The sequence below is a fragment of the Pelobates fuscus genome, chromosome 3 (assembly GCF_036172605.1).
Source record: "Pelobates fuscus isolate aPelFus1 chromosome 3, aPelFus1.pri, whole genome shotgun sequence".
In the NCBI taxonomy this organism is placed as follows: domain Eukaryota; kingdom Metazoa; phylum Chordata; class Amphibia; order Anura; family Pelobatidae; genus Pelobates; species Pelobates fuscus.
Window position 1 is genome coordinate 240886980 of NC_086319.1, and position 20295 is coordinate 240907274.

General features: G+C 35.6%; 1 protein-coding gene across 4 annotated transcripts in view; it reads right to left on the reverse strand.

Annotated features, from left to right (window-relative positions):
- Positions 1-6545: 6545 nt before the first annotated feature.
- The window catches only part of GATA3 (GATA binding protein 3), a 32896-nt gene continuing 19146 nt past the window's right edge, over positions 6546-20295 (reverse strand). For 2 of the 4 annotated variants that reach the window (XM_063448267.1, XM_063448266.1), the window contains 3 exons: positions 16351-16496; positions 13201-13326; positions 6546-7524 (listed from right to left, as the gene is read on the reverse strand). In XM_063448267.1, coding sequence (XP_063304337.1) covers positions 7243-7524; positions 13201-13326; positions 16351-16496 — 554 coding nt within the window. In that variant the 3' untranslated portion in view covers positions 6546-7242. Of the gene's footprint in view, positions 7525-13200; positions 13327-16214; positions 16295-16350; positions 16497-20295 lie in introns of all 4 variants that reach the window. The other 2 variants (XM_063448269.1, XM_063448268.1) reach the window with 2 other exon arrangements.

Sequence of the window (20295 nt, forward strand, 5' to 3'; positions counted from 1 at the left end):
TTTAAACATAAAAAAACTTACAATGCACTGTTCCAAATTATTACGCACAGTAAGTTTCAAAACACTTTATAGGTTGTAAAGAACTGAAAATTTGTTGTGTTGTCATTTGTTGTGTTTGCAGCATATTTACTGAAATCTAAAGCTATTTCAATCAAACGTATAACAACATTTTAGCTTTTTAAACATTTTAACAGGTCACGTTACATTTTTTTTTTTTTTTTTTTTTGTGCAATAAGGTTTATAAACAGGCCTGCGGTGCCACGACAGCAGGCACAGGCGCAATAATGCAGACATGGTCATGACAATATTCAGTTGCACAGTTGTTTGTAAAAGACAAGATGCATAAGTTTGTTTGTTGCAAATAGATTGTGTACATCAACAGTTGTGAGGGTCACGTTACATTTTAACATAGGACCCCTTATTTGATAGCAGCTTCACAAGTCTTGCATCCATTGAACTTGTGAGTTTTTGGACAGTTTCTGCTTGAATTTATTTGCAAGATGTCAGAATAGCCTCCCAGAGCAGCTGTGTGGGTGTAAACTGCCTCCCACCCTCATAGATCTTTTGCTTGAGGATGCTCCAAAGGTTCTCAATAGGATTGAGGTCAGGGGAGGATGGAGGCCACACCATGACTTTCTATCCTTTTATCCCCATAGCAGCCATTGATACAGAGGAATTCTTTGCAGCATGAGATGGTGCATTGTCATGCATGAAGATGATTTTATTACGGAAAGCATAGTTTTTCCTTTTGTACCAGGGAAGAAAGTGGTCAGTCAGAAACTCCACATACTTTGCAGAGGTCATCTTTACACCTTCGGGGACCCTAAAGGGGCCGACCAGCTCTCATCCCATGATTCCGGCCCAAAACATGACTCCACCACCGCCTTGCTGACGTCGCAGCCTTGTTGGAACAGGGTGGCCCTCCACCAACCATCCACTACTCCATCCATCTGGACTATTCAGGGTTGCACGGCACTCATCAGTAAACAGGACTGTTTGAAAATTAGTCTTCATGTATTTTTCTGCCCAATGCAGCCGTTTCTGCTTGTGAACATTGGTTAGTGGTAGCCGAATAGAAGGTTTATGCACAGTTGCAAGACTCCGGAGGACTCTACGCCTTGATGTCCGTGGGACTCCAGAGGCACCAGCAGCTTTAAATATCTGTTTGCTGCTATGTAATGGTATTTTAGCAGCTGCTCTCTTGATCCGATGCATGGATCTGGCAGAAATCTTCCTCAATGTGCCTTTATCTGCACAAACCCGTCTGTGCTCTGAATCAGCCACAAATCTCTTAATAGTGCGATGATCACGCTTAAGTTTTCATGAAATATCTTATGTTTTCATACCTCATCCAAGGCATTGAACTATTTCACTCTTTTCAGCAGCAGAGAGATCCTTTTTCTTCGCCATATTGCATGAAAATGGTGCTCTGCTTAATAATGTGGAACACCCTCCTTTAGCAGTTTTTCCTTAAATTGGGCTCACCTGGCAATCTAATTATCACAGGTGTCCAAGATTGTTTTTAGTGATCAAAAGGGCCCTGAGACACAATGCCATCCATGAGTTAAACTGAAAAACAAAATATTTAATCTTTGTGACACTTGAATAGAATTTGCATAATAATTTGGAACAGGGTGTATGTATTCTCTGTTTAATGTGGTATTTATTGTTGTGAAGTCCTGTGATATTCTTAGATACACCGCATGTTGTGAGCAGTACGAAATCAGAAAAAAAGGCACAGGGAGTTAGACAGTACAGCTACTACCTACATTAGAGAGATGCATAGGAAGTATCAGATTTTGGCTACCTTCCTTGTCTTGCCTACTCAATGTGCAAGTTTTTATCTGACACTTTATCGCAAGAGGCTTGAATTGTGTCTACTGCATAGCACACATTTATGAATCATAAGCTGAGTACAGTATTTTATAGACTGATGGTCTCCACATTTTTTCTGGCATCCCAGACTGATGGTCTCTACATTTTTTCTGGCATCCCAGCTAATTGTTTTTAATTTTAATAGGTGCATAATGATGTACATACAAATAAGAGAAGAAATGCAGTACCATGATCTGGTAATTTAATCTAAAGCAGTAAAATCAGATGATTACATGCTCTGAAAGTATTATAGAGTCCATTACTATCTGATATATAAAAAACAATTACATACAGCTTAGTGTGCACATGGTATGTAATATCACATACAAACTATATATATATTCTATAATAGATCTCTCATGAAGAGATAATTTATCGTCTGGTCTACATTTACAGTGTCACCGTCTGTAGATCGTCCTATAGAAACCTTCAAATATGTGTACGCACGCACTCTGTGTTTCATTGTACATGTAAGGAGTACACATATTGACAGTTTGTGCGCAGTCTTAAAGATAGTCACTTTCAGTCTCACAGGTAATTAATATGTCAAACTCTGAGCTATTAATCATTCTTCTAAGATTCCCCTCTATAGATCAGTTCAGTCTAGCCTTGGACAGCTTGATTAGTTGCTATGTGGCTGCAAATGCTGCAGAGGGGTAGCTCCTCTTTTACTATGTTATGACTGTACTAACAGAAAAACTACTGGTATTTTATTCTTTAATACCTAAACAAACTACTGCAAAAACATTTATTCAGAATGCAGTAGTGTTCCCTGCTAGGAATCTTGTACCTCTTTAGTCTTTTGTTTACCCAACTCTAATACCTAACCCTATCAGTCGCATCTATGACAGCTATGGAGCTTTATTCCCTCTTGAACAGAACTTACCACATTATTAACATTTTTATTATAGAATTTCATCAAGAATTGTGTCATCCTTCAGCAGTCAGCATATTCATCTGTTAACGCATTATATTTTTCATCAATGATATTATTTACGCATACCCACTACATCTGCAGATGAAAAAAAGCTCTTTGCTTTATTAACTTATATTAAAAGCAAAACAGTTTATCCCTTGGTACCCCATCAATGGAACTCCCCAGTATTCAGCTCTCAACAAACCTCGACCCAATATAATGTTGAAGTCACACCAAAGCAACATCTATTAAAGGAACACTCCATTAAAAAAATATATAGATTCCGTTGCATGCATGTTTTCTTTGAGGGTTAAATGAAATCTTGGCTTGCAATAGTTGCAGATGTTGTATCTGTAGCTATTGCATGCCCTTTCTTTTGAAACTGACAAGTCTATAAATTCTGACGTAGGCCTCAATTACATTACAGCCAATCACGTTTATCAGTGGTTTTTCAATTCCTGATAAGCCATTTAACAGTTTAGATCAATTTACTGTATTTTTCCATGTATAGGCCTATGTTTTTTCTAAATCGTTTTAGTCTAAAATCGGTGGTCGTCTCATACACGAAAAATACGGTAAGTACAGCAGTTAAAGGCATATCCAGAGCTGTAAAATGTCTGTTCACTGAATCCAAGCCTATATTTTAAATGACAAATGTCCACATTTTAACACCATTTAACAGGGGCATAGCAACTATGAAATGGGCCTATCAGATTTAACAGCTAAAATTATTAAAATGCATTTTTTACTACAATCAGAAGCAAATAATTAGAATAAAAACCTATGGGTGTTAATATGACAACCACATTAGTATACCAGAGGTTCAAAAAAATGGGGGCAAGTATACTAAATAGCAAGTAGCCAGGGCAGCTACTAGGCAGCAAGTATTGCTGCCCAGTAGCTATTAACAGTAGGGGGACTTGGCAGAGATCCCCACAAACCTGACCCGTTTGCATCAGATGGGGGCTGTAATATGACCCTATCCACCCACATGCACCCGCACTATGACTGTATTGATATAGTAATATTAATAACCAGGGTAAAGCTAGTGTCCCCCAGCCTCCACCAATGGGTGGCCAGTGGGAACATATTGTACCAGGTTTTAATGAAATAAAATACCACTTTCCACAAGGTGGTAAGAGATACCCAGAGCCCTAGTTTCTCCAAAAATACAGTACCTACTCCCTCATGCCAATAATAGTGAGAAGGGCTCGTTAGACTACTATTAGACATTTTTTTTCTTTCAAACATAATTTTTCAGTTGAAAAAAAGGTCAAAATAAAGACCCACCGCAACTGAAAAAAGGACCAGATCTAAAAAAAAAAGAAAAAAGTACATGCTCGTCTATCGAGGGTTCTGTGCAAAGATCTCCCGTGAATCAGTTCAGAGCCCTGTGCAAGAGACCGGTTCACTCATACAGCTATTCTACATTTGGGGGTACTATTAAACTGATAAAGTCCAGCACCTTCAGCTACTCATTGTGCAAGAAAGCAAAGACGTACAGATCTCCCTGCTCCCAAAAATGTAAATACAAAGGTTAACTCATCTGGAACTGTACCCACCAGATGCAAGAAAAATATGCATAGCTATAAAGTGCCCTAATTCTTTATTTGAGAAATTGTCTATTATTTTCTTTTGTGTGCTTTGTAAAACAGACATATATGACGGTGTTTAGAAGTTTAAACATTTCTGTTTGGAGAAGACTTGTCAAAGGTCGTAAACCTCATAGAGTAAGGTGCACCTGATAATCTAGTGAACTGGGCTCATGGTCAAGCAAATGTACTCATGAAATTCTTTCCTTACTGTGCACCATTAACTGTTCTCTAAGTCATGTCCCTATTCATTTCACTGTGGACTCAACTCAGCAGGGCAGTATTTTCATGGCAGGTGCCTGTAGGCACACAATTCTCACAAGTCACCTCCTGCTCTCCGACCCCAAAATAAGGCGGATAAACAAAGTATAATGAGTATGTTAACTGGACATTACAGTATTCATATTTTAAAATACTAATATATCGGTATACTTGATATATGTATGTATGTGCATATTTCTGCTCTGCTTGTAATGTATTGTGTTTGAATCTGTGAGTACAGTGACTATATGCAGCTGTGTAAATGCATGCAGGGTTAAAATAATGTCAGAAATGTTTATAGTAAAGGGGGTTAAGGTTAGACATGAGAGGTTAAGATTATTAACAGGCTGAGAAAGGTTAAAATTGTAGTATAAAGTCTGTTTAGGAGTATTGAATTCAGGTTTAGAATTGGGTTAAATTTAGTATTCGGGTACATGGGTGTTTAGTTTTGATGAGATAAGTTGAACATAGGACTAAGGTAAAGGGTTATTTTCAGGTTTAGGCTTTGAGTGTTGTTATTTAAAGGGTTATTTGCAAATTACTCACCCTCCTACGTCTTCTGTAGACCATTCAGATAGATATCAGAGCTTCAGGAGTGGTTACATAGTGTGCATCACTAAAAGAATCCCCTGCTCCTCCTGCAAGGCATTTGCTGTGTGAGATGCTGTTATTTGCAGATGGGAAGTGACCCCTTCCACTTCCTGTCCATCCTCACACACAGACACTGGAAGAGCTGGGATAGCATTGAGTATTATACCCTCCTGCAGCTCTGCTATTAAGGCTGACTAGACTAGAGATCACACTAACCAAAGGTCCTAGTACTTATCTCTCCACACCAGCCTATTCAAGCTTAAAAAAGGCACATTATAAGTGCTGAAAAAAACCTCCCCCAGGCGGACAGGCGCATGTCGGCAGGTGCCTTCTCTGACTATTGGGAGAAACGAACCTGACTCAGAAGCTCATATGGGCAGAAAGTGTTAAGTCTTGTGTTTACTATGGAGTTGGTGGAGAGTCACCAATCTCCTGAGCTTATATAATACTATGGAATCACCTCTTTGGGGTCTCTATAGACACACTTGGGCTTTAATACTCCAGTGATCAGACAATGGGATATTATATATGATATTTATTATGAATATCTGACATAAGAATTATCTGACTTTTAAAGAAAAATGACAGAAGCTTTGTTCACATGGCACAACTAAAGTCAATCTAGATTCTAGTTGACAAACTGCCAAGGAGCACAAACGTGTCTGACTTCTGCCCCCAACTCTGTGCTTGTTCTGTTGCTTCCATCATTGACATAGATAAGGAAAGGAATTACTTAAAACAGAACTAGGGTTGAAGATCGACCTCAGTTTTACTACTAAAGGGTCCACCTAATGGACCTTTATCCTGCAAATATAGAACACACAAACATTTTTGTTTCCCCGTATTTATTTACCTCTAGCAGAAGAGTTAAGGTTAGATAGAAAATAGGTTTCAATTGTAAATAAATATAATAAAACTACCATTTTAACAGTAAATAATAAAGTGATAACACAAAATGAAGACCATTTTAAACAATGTATTTGCAATAGTGATTAAACACTTGTTTCTTGGGTAATATAAAAAAAAAATGAGTATGCATGATTGCAAACATAGGTACATATTTTGATGTAATCGTAAGTAAATCCTCCTGAAATCCAATATGGATATCTATTGTTAATAAAGTTCATTGCTTCAGTTTCAGGAATAGCCATTTTTTTTTTTTTTTTTTTTATAAATAACAACCACTGTAGTTCAACAGAATGTAATCTATTTTATTTTTTTTAAAGGAAGAAAAAAATAATATGAAAACAACAAAAGCAATTCTTTACACTAGCAGTAAATAATTTTGTACAACCATTCAGTCTGTATAGTATGATGAAATAAATCTACATCTTTTTATTTTGGTGCTTTTCAATTATACATACAAACAACAATTACAGGAACTTGTTCACAATGCATTTAGGCCTGAAGAATGACTATCTGAGACTCCTTATTGGCAATATCCGTGTGTTAACGCTGATTGCCTGGGTCTGATAGCACTTCCTAAGGAGAGGCCCACAGCCTGAATGTATGAACTGTCTACAACTTTATGCATCAAACAGCTTCCGCAACTTAAGGAAAACAGTGCTGGCAGTTAGTTCACTTACTTAGCCAAAAAGCCTAGCAGTCTACAAGTCTTAGGTTCCCTTGCCACATACTTGATTTCTTCCTGTAGTCCTTCATGCTCTTCAAAAAAAAAAATTGCCAAGGGGGAATAAAAGTCTCCAGATGTTTTATTTTTATATTATAGAACCGTTTTATGCAATGTTCTGTATTTTTTTTTTTGTTTGTTCATTCACAGCACTAATAACCCTTCTGAGTAGGGGAATAAAAGTCTTTAAATGGCTTATTCACAAATGGGATCCAGATCCGGTGGTTGAGAATACATAGATGCCACAGTGAGTTCCTTTAAAAATGGCAAACACAATGCTGTGTAAGCTTTTAAATAACATGTTTCCATTGTTTAAGGGCTCATCAGTATGCAAAAAAAGCAAGCAGAGATGAAGTCCTAGTATAGACGGGTAGAATCTAACCCATGGCAGTGACCATATTGGAATGATGAGGTCCAAATGACAAGCCAGAAGAAGGATGCATTGGTGTTGGTGTGGTCAGCATATGGCTGGAGTGGCTAAAGGGTGAAATGTGACTGAGTGAAGACATGTGCCGGGAGAGAGCAGCAGGACTGAAGGAACTGCTTTTGGGGTAATCATCCAGGCTGTCGTGCATCTTTTTGCTCTTTTTCGACTTGCTAGACATTTTTCGGTTTCTGGTCTGAATTCCTTCCTTCTTCATAGTCAAAGGTCTGTTAATCTAAACAAAAATCAATTATTTGTTTTTGTTTCTCATTCTTTAGTAGCTGTTGTAAAGTACTTGCATGCATGAAACATTTGGCAAAGTTTTTGGCAGCCACATTTTAAGTTAAAGACCTTCAAATCAATAGCAGACCCAAAAAGCCGAGAAGCTAATATTGAGTCTATAAAAAGAAACCACTATAAAGAGTGCAGTTCATTGTTTATCCAAAATCATTCTATTAGCGTTAATAGCTAAAGAATTCCACAATACCACTTGTTGCACACTATAAAGACTCATGCATATTTCTGAACATACTACAAATACTTTTCATAACATGTTAACAAGACAGATATATGTGTGTATGTGAAAGGCCAGATAGATAGAAAAGGACAGATAGATATAGAGACAGACAGATGTGAGTGTGTTTCTGTGCGTGTATATATGTGCATTTGTGTTTACATTAGCTCTGTGTGTGTGTGCATTTGTGTATACATTAGCTGTGTGTGTGTGTGTGTGTGTGTACGCACAGTGGCAGCTAGGAAAGTTCAAAGATGTTAGAGCTCTACAATCTTAACCCAAAATTGGACTATACACCCTGACTTGTTTGCCTCTGCCAACGTAACCTCATGTTCTCAACCCCCAAGCCAGTGGAACATTATGCTATACTCAACACTTTATGAAAAGTCAATATGTGATGTCACAAACCTTGTTAGAGAAGACTGAGCATGAGGGTTCAATAGCTAGAAAATAGACATTTATTTTGAAAATGATTCAAAATCTTGACATGCTTATTTGCTCAACCTATCTGTAGCAACTCCAGCCTGGAATAATAATGGGGTAGGACACTGCTTAATTAATTGAGATGTTTGGAGGTTTTTTTTCTTCCAACTCTTATTGTCATCCATTACCCCAGCAACAGGTTATTTTGTTAATTATATTTCTTGCAACAAAAACTGACCAGGCACTACCTCACCTCCCCCAATGAACCAGCCTCCACTGTGTGTGTTTGTGTATGTATATGAGTGTGTATGTATATGTATATGTTTCTGTGTGTTTATATAAACAATTGCACAAAGCCATTGTAAGTCATTGTAGGTCCTTAAATATAAATCCTGCAAATAGAATGTGTAACATGTAATATGTAACATGTTTGCATATGTTTGTGTGAAATGTACATTACATACATGTATGTGCATACATGTCATACATACATGCACCAATACCCACAAACATATATAAATCAATTTATAGTGTTATTCACACTGATATTGCAGATATTTATTATTATTTAAAAACACATAAATAACCTGGCCTCTGTTTATAGTTCCCTGTGCCAGTAAGGTTCTTATTATTCAGGAACTGTGACTCCTGAACAGCACATGCAGCATTTTACAGTTCAGTGATGTGAACCAGAATTAACACAAAAATCCCACACACTCCTAGGCTGAGTGTGTTTTACCGACAGCTGTCAGTTGCAGCTAGAAGTCAGTTCACTTATGGCCCGTCAACTTGTGCGATCTACTTCCCAAAGCAATGAGCTGATTAAATGAGGCTGGTGCCATGCACACAACAATTAACACATTCTTGTCAAATAGTTTTTCTTTGGGTTTTTCTAATAAGGGACGACCGTAGCTTGTTGAGGTCATCTCATAAAACAGCAGTGAGCCTGTCGAGCAATTGTTCCTGATCCTCACAGAGGGCAGCATGTCACCAAGTCCCCATTATAGAAGTAATTAGTTACGCATGTTGCCAAAGGTGGCCAGTGCAGAACGCAGCCCAGCACCTGCCTTAGAAGAGTTTCTTATAACTCAGCAAGTTTTATGGATCCCTAAATCAGCAAAGAAATGTTCTCTGGGGGTCATTCACTATTAACTCACTAAATCAGTTTTTATGACGTATTTCCAAATTCTAGGCCAACTTTGCTCTTTTTCAAGCAACAGTTCTCTACAGTTTCTGATATACTAAACAAACCCATTAGAATTTAGCAAGGGTCGACAGATAGTTGTAATAAATGCACTAATCAAATCCCTTAGTATATTGAATGGATTTTTTTTAGATATTTATCAATAGAGAACAGAAATCAAGAATATTTTTATAAATGCCACCGTAATTAATATATACTATTACTTGCATGATGTATTTAGATAGACTGACAATATCAAATGATGGATTGGATATCAGATCATAACCAAAATAACAAGCAAGCAAATAGACTGGATTCTCTCGCTCCAAAGACATTAGAGGTTATATACAACACGTGATTCGAGAGCAAAGTACTGAAAAGGGAGTAATTACCATGGCAACTACTGGAGTTTACTTCACAATTACTCCACTTATAGCACTGTCCACCAGTATTTAGACATAACCCCTATTGTTCAAGGATTTCTGATTAGTCTGCAAAACCAGAAAGGTTTATTTTCTTACTGACTTTCTACCAGAGGAAAGGGGAGAACTAGTTAAAAAAAAAGGGGTGGGCTGGCAGGAAAAACAACTGCAGGTAGAACCCGTGTGGATTTGACATTATCCACTAGTTTGCCGTTTAATAGGGTTTACTTACTAAACTCTAAATTGTAGCAAATTGAAACCAGAGTGGCAAAATTTACGCTAAACTTGCTGAACTGGAAATTTTCAAACTCAAATATAACTACAGTGTGTATATTTTAACCTAAATGTTTGCTACAATTCATATTTTAGTGAATAGATAGCAAGGTGTGTTTTTTTTTTTTTTTTGTCTGTTGGTGTTTATTGGTGTATTATTCATTTTTATGTTTTATAACTCTTCAGTAAAGTCTAAAACACATTGTTCTTGATTTCCAGTTACAATAGAATGATACATATCTAGTTTTTGTAATACAGTCGTATGATAAATAATAGAATAAAATAGTGTGATTATGGCCTAGTTAAATATAATAGATTATAAGAAGCTAGTGAAACACCTTCTAGTTGATTCTGCTCAGCTGGCAACCAATTTGTTAATCTTGGAAGCCGACAGACGAATTTCGTAGGTGTCCAAAATGCTGAATTGTATTTGTCAATTCACCACAAGTCACCATTTAGTAGCTATGCACTTTAGGTAAGGCATGTATCATGTTATATAGCAGTACATTTTAAAATACAAATTAAATCGCTTAAGAATAAAATTCTGGTGAATTCAAACTGAATTCAATTTGAATTTAAATTTTAAAGTAAAAATTGCGAGCTAGGCTACTGGGTAAATATTTTGAAAGTGTTCTACAAATATATGCTTTAATGTTTTAAATAATAATATCAAATTTCTGGGTTGATTTTGTATAATGAAAATCCAAAGGTGTGTTTCTACAACCTGAGCGGTTTATTTCCTATTTTGGCATACTCATTTGGCACAATTTTGCTACATATTAAGATATAAAATTACATCATCTGTACAGTCTGTACATAAATGACACCCACATTTTCCACTGTTTGAGAGTGTGGGTTGGACTAATTATCAAGAAAATAAATGACTACTCCTATGACTGTCACATCTAATGATAACAAAACAGTACTTAAATGTCTAGGTTGAAAATGTCATAGGTGAGATCAGTTCACTAGTTTTTAAGGGAAAATATTACATTAAAACTTGATATTTGAGCTAACTTTAATCATTAATATAGCAGTAACAATTTATATAATTTGTTATCTTGCCATTCTGGATTAATATTAACATATATTTTTATAATGAGTGTGAGGAATATTATTTAACCTAAATTTCCATATGTACTGAAATATATTATGTACACAGCTATATTACAAAATACACATGGTGTAAATGAAATGTGTAATAATGAGTATTCAATTTTAAACATTAAAATGAAAGTATAATCCTAAAGAAATTATATTAAAAAGAAATTACATTTTGTTTGGAAAAATATTTTATGTTGTTTTGCCAAGTAAAATAATAAACATAATCTCCTCAAGGTAAGAATTTTTTAGTCTGATTTTTTTTTTTTTTTTTTTTTTACTTCATCATTACAAAAAAAATACTTCAATACTCCATCAAGGAACAGTCTACCTGCAAGAAATATCTTAACCAAAGAAGTAAGAGACATTTATCATTTTCAGATGCAAAATGATTACCTGTTTTACATTACAAAGTCTAGACCGCATATCAAAGGAATATATTTAATTAAATTAAACTAAAGCAAGCATAATCTTGCTGCAGGATCGCCGCCATGTTTCACACCTGACGAGAACACCTTGAAGGTGTGAAAACGTATAAATATTTTTTCCCATCACCGAATCTGAATAAAGAAGACTTTGATTGTGGTTGGGTAAAATTATATTTCTTTTCAAGAAATGCAATCATGTTCAACCGTACTGTTGGTAATGTGAAACCCTATGCATTTTCTATTACTGAACACCAGGAAGTTTCAAAATATGTATTCAAAATCATCTCCTTTTAACTTTCCCAGATCCATGAGCTTTGAGCAAAGAGTTATCAGCAAATGAAGATTGCAGGGAAATATTAATTAGGGTTTAGCAGTACTTGATACACAGTGGGACTAGAGAGGGACACTGAACTTTATAGTAGCTTATGCTTGTACAGTACAATTACATTTACAATCTGTATAGACATCCCACTATTTCTAACAGGCTACGCCATAAATGTTTGGGAGCTTGTACTTTACTTGGGGAGAATATGGGAATTTTAAGAAGTTGAGTGCGAACTTGGGGCAGGACAAACTGGAGAGATAAACTGTAAGAGAGTGAATTGCAGACTTTAGGGGTCCAGGAGAGAATTTTGAATTTGAATTGGCTGTAGGGGGAAAATTGCTATACAGCCAGTGCCACATATTGCTGTTTGAGAGTGCTGGGAAACAGTGACAGCTGATTTTTACAAGGTTTTTATTTATTTTATGTATTTTTTAATAAAATCAACCTATGATGCACATTTTTATATTTCTACTTTGTTAAATGGAGAGTTTTCTTCCCAACTATAAACAAAAAGCCAGCTCTACTCAGAGTCCCACCTTTGGTTTCCTATGGGGGCTTTTTTTTTTTTTTTTTTTAAAGTATGCAACTGCTTAGATAACCTGCAGAAAATGTGTACAGGAAAACCGATAAGCAACAATATTGTATCCTCTTATTGCAGACTGCTAGAATGTTGTCAAAATAGAATCTGTCAGGAATTGATGTAAAAATTTAAATCTCTTAAAAATAAATCTACCTTAGAGATGAGGTGGTGTATATTTAACAAACCATGATAAGGCCTCCTGTCATTCTCTTCCTTACCATAAATGGTCAGAGCGAGGAGATAGGGGAATGATAACATGATGGGGTGTGCTCATTATTGATACCTGCATTAACAGTGTTTACAGTGGAGACAATTGATGCAAGATCAGAATGTTGGGTGGGTGAATAAAATATTTTAAAAAGAGCCTCAGTTACTATGAAGATAAGTCAAGAAAATAAAAAAATTTCTCAGGAATATTTTTCGGATATTTTTTCAAATGAGCAACACCGCAGGAAATGAGAGGAGAAGGACAACAAAAAGAGGAATAATGGTGACTGGCTCACTTGCCTTGTGCAAGGTCTTGCAGCACACAGGCATTTATTTAGGCCCCGGTTACCTGAGTTTATACCAAGAGTAACTGGTTCAGGCACATTGCTCAAGGATACAACAGCAAATGTGTCAGAGGAAATAGAAGAATTCTCAGAACACTGCAATATACTTACATTGTGCAGTTTGTAGTACAGGCCACAGGCGTTACATACTGGGTCCCCATTAGCATTCCTCCTCCACAATGTAGTGGTGGTGGTTTGACAGTTTGCACATGATGTACCTGCCCTCCGAGCTGCAGACTGAAAGAGAATAGAATATTTACTTGTACAGAATAAGCACTCAGAGATAATAAAGGCATTAAATCGAAAGCAAACAGAAAAGTGATAGAGAGGAACTGAATAGATTAATGGTGATTAACAAACACCGGGTTCTGCTTTCCCACATTACATTCAAACTACATGTAATCACAGCTAGGTATGTATGTACAGGGCTTAGGATTTCAAGCCCTATGCTACTAGCCAGGCCTTAAAAGTTACTTGCCATAGCACACTTACTGGGGGTAAAATTCTACTCAACAGGGCTACATTGTCACTCATCTATGACTGCTTTCAGCCCTTCATATATATTTATATGTAGCCCTTTTTGATCCCCTTATATATATATAAACAACTCCCATCATCTCCACCCAGTATCTCACTGGATGCGAAAGGTGTTATAACTAATTCAACTCCAGAACTTGTCAAAATCCAACGGAGGAGAAAAAAGAAGAGTTACCACAGTGGGGATTAAGATAGTACAATTTATTATATTTATATTTCATTATATATAATGTCACATTCAACTAGAAGAAAAGAAAGGATGCAGTCTCCCTAATGGACTGGTAAAAGGTTTGTTTCCTTTCTGTGCCCCAGCTTCAGATTTTAGTCATGCATATCGTGCATCAGAGGTGATGACATAAAGCCTTATGAGTTGTCTGCAGTTCATTTTCTGATTCCTTTCTCTTTATTCTGCAGCCTACTTAATTGCTTAGTATGTGGAAATCGGTGTTGCTCAGGAGTTATCTGAAGAGTTCAGATTTCCTGCAGATTTTTCCTGGGAAGCCAGCTTCTCATACAAGAAGGGAGTAGGGATGGGGGGGGTTTGCTTCCAACAATCGAAGCTCAGAGTATTCCCTCCTCCAGGAGGGATCTTCCTTTAACTAAGCAGGCCGTGTGAAATCGGAATCTCATTTGAAATCTCATTTATTGCAGACTTCTAGAGCCCTTTTGACATGCTGGCTACCCTCTGCAGTATAAGCATTGTACGCTTACTATAAATTATCATGCAGCAATACAATTAAGTAAAGTATGAATGTACACAAAACCTGTAAGATGCATGTACTGCAGAGAAACGGGATATTAAAACATAGTGTTTCTAAAAGGAGAAAGTTGTTGCTAAAGTTACAGCAAAAACAATCAACATTCTAAACCAATGTGTATATGACAGTGTGCCTTACAAAAGGTGTACTAAATCTAAAACTTAAAGCTGCCATATTACAAATATTAAAATACTGACCTCTGATAAAATATATTTAAACAGAAAAAAATTTTAGTCTCTGAAGCATGAACAAATTGTGAAGCTTTATACTAGTTGAACGGTTTCCCAAGTATATTTCGTAGACCATGTTCACAATAATCTACTGTCACTTAAAAGGAAGATAATACATTTCCCAGTATGCACCTGGCCTCTTCCTGCTCTTTTTCTTTCTTTATAGTTTTGCAACATATTTTGTAACAGGTGGCGAAAGCAGGACGTGCTTTAATTGTGTGCACAAAATATTCAAACCATAATGGATTCTACATCTGGTAGGTTGTAATCTATTTTTATTGAGATATATAGTACTAAATTACGTAACTAGAATAAAAAAGCTAAAAACAATGCACTCACATATAGATCATTCTAATCTCTGGCAAGTAATGCTTTGAGATTATTTTTTTCATGAAACACTTCTACTGTAAAGTCAATTGTGAAATTAAATGATCAGAAATCCATTTGTTTACTAATTTGGTCTGGTCCTTTTAAGAATAAGATTGTAAGGGCTTTGATTATTGTAAAAATGTGGTTCACATTAATAATCATGACGGGTAAGAGGGATTATTCAAAGGGCACTCCATGTCCTAGCCCATAATAGTTTATTGTAGTAGGTATGGTGGAAGAAGACTATGGGTGCAGTTCTTCAGTTTTCTTGTGAAGCTAATTTCAAACAGGTAAAAATAAAAAATAAAAACAGAGGATTGAAACACATTCAAAGACCAACCCCTCTAATCAGTATGTAATGTGATGGGAGGCCCACCTTCCTCTTTACGTGTCCAAAATATTTGCAAAGGTACACTGGATTTGTTAGCCCTTTCAGATGCACCAAATTGCCGCAGACTCCCTGTGACACAGCACCCCTCAACTCTGGTGTGAAGAAGATTCCTCTCCTGCAACTGTCATCAAAACAAAACACTAAGCCCTCAGTGAATACTATCCTAACAACCTACTTTTCTACCCTACCTTTTGTGTCACATTACCCCACTCCCTCAAGCATGTAAGCTCATTGAGCAGGGCCCTCAACCCCTCTGTTCCTTTGTGTCCAACTTGTCTGGTTACAAATATGTGTCTGTTAGTCCACCCATTGTACAGCACTGCGGAATTTGTTGGCGCTTTATAAATAATAATAATAATAATTAATAATGATTCTTTACAGCCATATCTTGCAAACCCACCCAAATGATCTAGTTGCATAATTAGGAAGGCTAAGTGTATGCTTATGACATCCCCAGCTGAGAAGGCAAGTTTTTAAACTCTAGGGAAAACCTGTTATTAATCAAACCTCCTGAAAGTGGTTTGACAAAAAAAAAGAGGGACTGCACGCATAGGCTCTCTGAAGCATAATGATTACAATAAGCTGGAGTGGTTATGGTGCTTGGAATATCCCTTTAATACTGGTGTAATATAGGGAGTTGATATAACCTCATGGAGCTAGTTGTACTTCTCTCACTATCTACTAAAGGAGTTGTGTAGCACATGAACTTGATGAACCTGTCTTACTATTCATCAGTATGTATATAGCACCACACATGTGATCTGTGATCCTGCGATCGATAAACCAAGCAAATGTGAAAAGATTAATCATATGGGACCCAGAGTGTCTGTTCTTCCTTACTTGAGAACACTTCTTCTGGTCACTATAACAAGTCTTTTGGTGGTGCTGCCAATTTCCTGCTGAAAGCTTCCCTTCCTGAGCTGGGGAAATTAGAGAAAGAAGAGAGTTGGTTTTTGTATAATGGAATTTGACTTACCAGTCGTCTTTTGGGTTTAATGAGAGGTCGATTCTGGCCGTTCATTTTGTGATAGAGTCCACATGCATTACACAGATAATGTCCGGTGCCATCTCTCCGCCACAGGGGTGTTGAGGTTGCCCCACAGTTTACACACTCCCTGCCTTCTGAAAACAAGATTACACATGGTTGATTTAAGGAGAAAACTAGTCTATTATCTATTTAGGAGTCTATAAGCTTATATTAACCAAATAAAGAAAATGATTCCATAGATTAAGGGTGGCCAACCTTTTAGCGATCCAGTTATTTATGAACTACAATTCTCTGAATCTCAGCCAGACAGAGGGGGTTATTTATTAAAGTGTGAATTCAAAGTGAATTTCACATTTAAGGTCAAAATAGCCGAATTGGAAAAATTCTCTAAGCCAGCTATGCTCTCAGTTCAGCTATACTGGCCTTAAATGTGAAATTCATTTTGAATACCCTTCGCACTCTAACTTTAGTAAACACACCATACAGTTTTAGGATGATAACGGAACCACATTAAATGGAAAGTACTCAAAATGTTCACAATACGTTATATTTTCAAAGATGGTCATCAATCAGCTTTTTAATAAAAAGGTTTAATAACAGTAAATGAGAACTTGGAACTATATTTCGGGGGGGAGGGAGGGGGGATTTCCCTCGTGGTTATATTAAGTAATAATAATTTATTGGAAATAATAAAACATGTAGCCCCCTCTGTAATGAGCATAACCCAATTCAGCTTTTATAACCATTGTCAGATCTCCTGAGAAAACATATAACTCTAAAACCATATCTTCCGATTTCAAGACGATGACTTGACCAATGATTCCAAATTTATATATTTTGACCAATTATTTCGAATTCACATCTACTGAAGATTTAATAAGCAAATGCTTAGTTGTGATTTATATTTTCCTGCAGTTGAGAGGAAAATATTTATTAACAGGCGCAATTTAGAAGTCTCACAAATCATAAAAGAAATACTTTTATAATTGAAAGAACCATCTAGACCTTTTCTTTCCTAATTATAACATAATACCATGTTATGGGCTGAATTTGTCACGCAGACTTTATAAATAGATGTGTCTGCAGCCACCATACCAGTTCTGCGATGTACAGTAACGTGCAGAACTCTACCAGCAGATTGCTGCCTGAACTTACCCAAGATTGTTTATCTGTATACCTGCTATCTGCTTATGTGGGACATTTTGTTTTACATACCTAAATTCCTTGCGTTCTAAGATCTGTGATTCAGCCACATTATACATTGCAGGCAGTTTTTTTGTGTAGTTGATTTAGGCTAATATTTGATTGTAATTTCACTTTGCCAAGAGATATATTGCTAGTGGCATAACGTATAAATTCTCTTTGCATTTTTACTTGATTTGCACAGGACATAGTTCTAAAGCTACATTTATAAAGCTACATTTATAACATAAGTCCAGTGATGCAGGTGACAAAAAAATGGTAAGTATGGTAGCATCATGTCATAATAATGTCCATTGCTATGACATTCTTGGATAATGACAAATGCTAAATATTCCCTTTCTTGTAAAATAATTTTATAGTATAATGCTTACTGTCTTTTTTAAATGACTACCCATATTTAAAAGACATGTTCTATGGACGTGCTCAGTTTTTCAAGTCTGAAGCACTTGATACACTAATAAAATTATATTAGAAGATACTGCAATACAGTACTAAATTATTTTGTATCTATCTATATATATACAGGCAGGTTAATGCTCTTATAACTATTTAATGTAATTAAAGTAGCGCACAGTTTAATGAGTTTGTCGCGCGATATCTGAAGCATGGTAGATAGTTTAAACTGCATATTAATGCATTTAAAAAATTTTGCCAAAAATATTCATTTCAAATTGTATTAAGTAATCAGAAACTATAAGTATCGTTTTTTTTCAATATAAACATATTCTGTTCAATATTTGAATAATTTATCTTTATTATTAAAAACTATCATCGCCACTGTCCTATCCCGACAAGAAATGCTCAGATTACTGAATATAAAGTTTTAGGATATGAAAATATGTGTTTCTTAATAAACATTTGAAGGTGCTGAATGTGTACTGATCTCTTCATAAAACAAATAGTTCCAAATGATTCTCTATACTCATTACTAGGAATATAACAATATAATATATTAATTACATAGGAGTGGATAGTAGTTTTGTTTATATTATATCAAAATTATGCAAATAAATATGCTTGATGACTGTCATTTTAAGATATTATTCAAACACAGAAGTACAATTATATAAATTATAGACAACTTAATGTAGGACACCTATACGAGGACATGTGTTCTGTATAACATAGGTTTCTCCTCAAACCCATTATCGCCTTAATACTGGGTTTAAAGCTACGACTACTTTATTAATATTTGAGATGCAGTAAAAAAATAAACAAAAGAAACAATTTAAAATAATATGTCTATTTGTTTTCCAGACATCTGAAGAGAGATTCCAGATGTCAAAGAAAACATATTTACTTGGTACTAATATTTTCAATCCATTATTAAAATGAAATGTCTCTTGACTAGAGTATAAATTGTCCATCTTAATACTTAACCCTTTTAGTGCAGTGGAGTGAGCAACAAATCACAAAACTCTGCTCCCCAGTTCTGGCACTTAAGCAACATACTGCAAACTTGTGCATTTACACTCTACAACTTGGCTCGTATAGGCTACTGACATATTGTTTGAAGCTGCGACTCATGGCACCATTTTGTGAAACAACAATGGAATGTTTTAAAATTTTTACAATCCCTATTGTTTATGTACTGGCAAATATGCTTCACAGAGCAGTACTTTAAAGAGTTGGACATTAAACCAAAAATGTGTTATAGATGTATAAATTTAGAGGACATTTTAAAACATTAAATAAAGTTTTCTTATTTTGAATGTTTGCATAGATTGAAGATGATGTTTATTGACAAATGAAACATCAAAGAACTTTGCTTTCTAATACATTACAACTGATTCCACAGACACTAATAAAGTTACCTTTAGATCGCCTTTTTTGTTTTTATTGCATGCACATCCTTTCTGTGGGGTAATGATGTATCTTTTTCTATATATTTCTGGAGTTAATTTTAGATGGGTAAATCCATTCCCCCTCACTAAAGCGAGATTATATTTTATGCTGTTATTTCAGAAGTGAAAGCTTATTAATGCTGACTACTCTTTCCTGTGGTAAATAAACTGCACGATTTGCATATTAAAACAGGAAAAGCTTTCACATCTTGTGTGCTTCACTCAGTAATAACAATAATTCCAAAACAAAAAGGACTGATCACTAAAATATAGATGTGTCATAAATTAACTGACACTGCATATTATCTGCAGCAATTAGCTAAAGTCACTATAAATTAAATGGGTTCATTAAAGATATTAACCATACAACATCTGAATTTTATTTTTCCTTTCTGCAGCTTGTAAATAATAAATTTAAAAATATATATATTTTTGACTTTACAACAATAATATTTTTGGGTTTGTTTGACATTTTCGGGGCTTTTAAAGCCTTTTAGCTCAGAGGTCTTTAAACATTGTCAAGATTACAGATAACCTTTATCCTAATATACAAAGAATAATGATTAGGAAAACCTCCAGTCCTACTTTTTTTTTTTTTTTTTTTTAAATAACATGAAATGCCAGGCAGCAGTTCTTGAAATAACTGATATTTCCTCTTACACAATGTAATTGTGCTGCTTAGTAGAGAGGTTGAAAAATATTTATATGTTCTAAGGGCCAGAAAGAAGTTAAACCGACAGACAGTATAAAATACACAAAAAAGATAGGAGCCAGCAATAATATTTTAGGAGCCATGGCTCCTTGGCTCTTGTGAATGACTTTCCTAATGCATACTGGGCTCCTTGTATTTATCCCCATTAATGATAACATTGCAGATAAAATATGT